Here is a 1813-nt window from a genome sequence, read left to right on the forward strand (position 1 = left end):
CATAAATACATGCATGCATGTATGTATGAATACGTAGCTACATAGATAAATGGATACACACACACACACATATATATATATATATATAGTATTATATATATATATAAACACGTAAACATATATATAATATATATATATACACGTATATATATATATATATATATATATATATAAATGTATATATATATATACATATACACATACATATACACATGCATATATATATATATATATATATATATATATATATATATATATATATATATATATACATACACACACACACACATATATATATATATACATATACATATACATATACATATACATATATATATATACAGCTACATACATACATACATACATACACACACACACACACACACACACACATATATATATAATATCAACATGAGTAACTTGGCCATGCACTGCGACATATCACTTGCAACATACCGGTCCGTACTACCGCCATAAACATCCGTGTCAAAGGTACTCTTTCCAGCACCCAGTTGCACTCTCTCTTCCTCATTGACTGCTTCAGACTCAGCTTTGCGCTTCGCTTGCAGTTCAGCGATCTGTTTGTCGATTGCGGTGTCATCCATATTGTATACTACTACGAAACTACAAGCTCAAAACCCGCGTGAGGCCAGATGTACCGGAAAGTTCGCGTAGAGAAAATTGCAATATATAGAATTGTTCAGATCTTAGATCTGTGCCATAACAGGCTGCGTCACTCAATAATATTATAGTCTATCCGATGGATCAAATAGATGTGCGTGTTGACTATTTCGTATGAACTATGTGTGTATACCAGTCTTCATATTCGGCGTCGCATGGATTATCGCCCAGAGTGATATGTCTGATTTTCAATTGAGTACCGAACTGTTCAATACAAAAATTGTTAGGACGTTACGAACTGGCGTTTTAAAAATACACACAAAAATCAAATTGTGTGTGTATGTGTTTTTTAGTTGATCTCACACCCCCAGGCCCCAGAGAGTCCCAGACTCCCGGAGAGTTTGAAATTTTATTTAATACTGCCGGGGTGGTGGTACGTTGTCCAAAACAAACTTGAGCTGCGGATTAACGAGATACTTTAGAGTCATATCACATCGAAGTAGTTCATGTCTGCATACAGCTGTCCTGTATTCAGACGGTTAGGTACGCGTGTACCAGAACATACACTGAGAAATATTCAACGGCATAGTTGCCGGCTATAAATAGCTTTGAACACCATGGCTGCAGCCTGTGACACTGACATGGTCGTGTCTGGTGACCAGATTACTGATGATAACATAGAAGCCAACGAAACGAATAACAAGGCAATTCTAGGCATTCTATCTACCTCTATATTTAGCTTTATAGACCAGAAAGATGAAGCTGTCACTTATGAAGACGTTACGGACAGTGACATCCACCAGGCGGTTAATCATTTCCGGAAGATACATGAAAAGGGGTACGTAGGTTTCAATTGATGTGCACTTCGAAACTTATTTACCGAATATATGCATGATAGGATGATATAATCACGATTAATGATATCTCCTCCTATACTTCTGATAGTTAATAATTTGTGCCTGTAGATTTCTTATTCTTGCATGCGTGTACTTCGTAGCTCGTTTCGTTGACATTACTTTTGTCGCGAAAATCGGTGCGATCATTGTCGCTGGTATTTTGCATCGTGTACATGTATTCTTTGTGTTGCAAGTACCGCATATTAATGTCGTATGGATTGAATTATATGTGCAAATGTGCGATGAATGCGAAAAAGCATAAACACACACACACACACACACACACACATATATAT

General features: G+C 36.2%; 1 protein-coding gene across 1 annotated transcript in view; it reads left to right on the plus strand.

Moving 5' to 3' along the window:
• Positions 1-1090: 1090 nt before the first annotated feature.
• The window catches only part of SARC_00773, a gene marked incomplete at its 3' end in the record, with an annotated part of 8454 nt that continues 7731 nt past the window's right edge, over positions 1091-1813 (plus strand). The window contains exon 1 of the mRNA XM_014305525.1: positions 1091-1463. Within this exon, the coding sequence (XP_014161000.1) occupies positions 1239-1463 (225 nt within the window). The 5' untranslated portion in view covers positions 1091-1238. The remainder of the gene's footprint in view (positions 1464-1813) is intronic.

The sequence above is a fragment of the Sphaeroforma arctica genome (genome assembly GCF_001186125.1).
Source record: "Sphaeroforma arctica JP610 unplaced genomic scaffold supercont1.27, whole genome shotgun sequence".
NCBI lineage: Eukaryota > Ichthyosporea > Ichthyophonida > Sphaeroforma > Sphaeroforma arctica.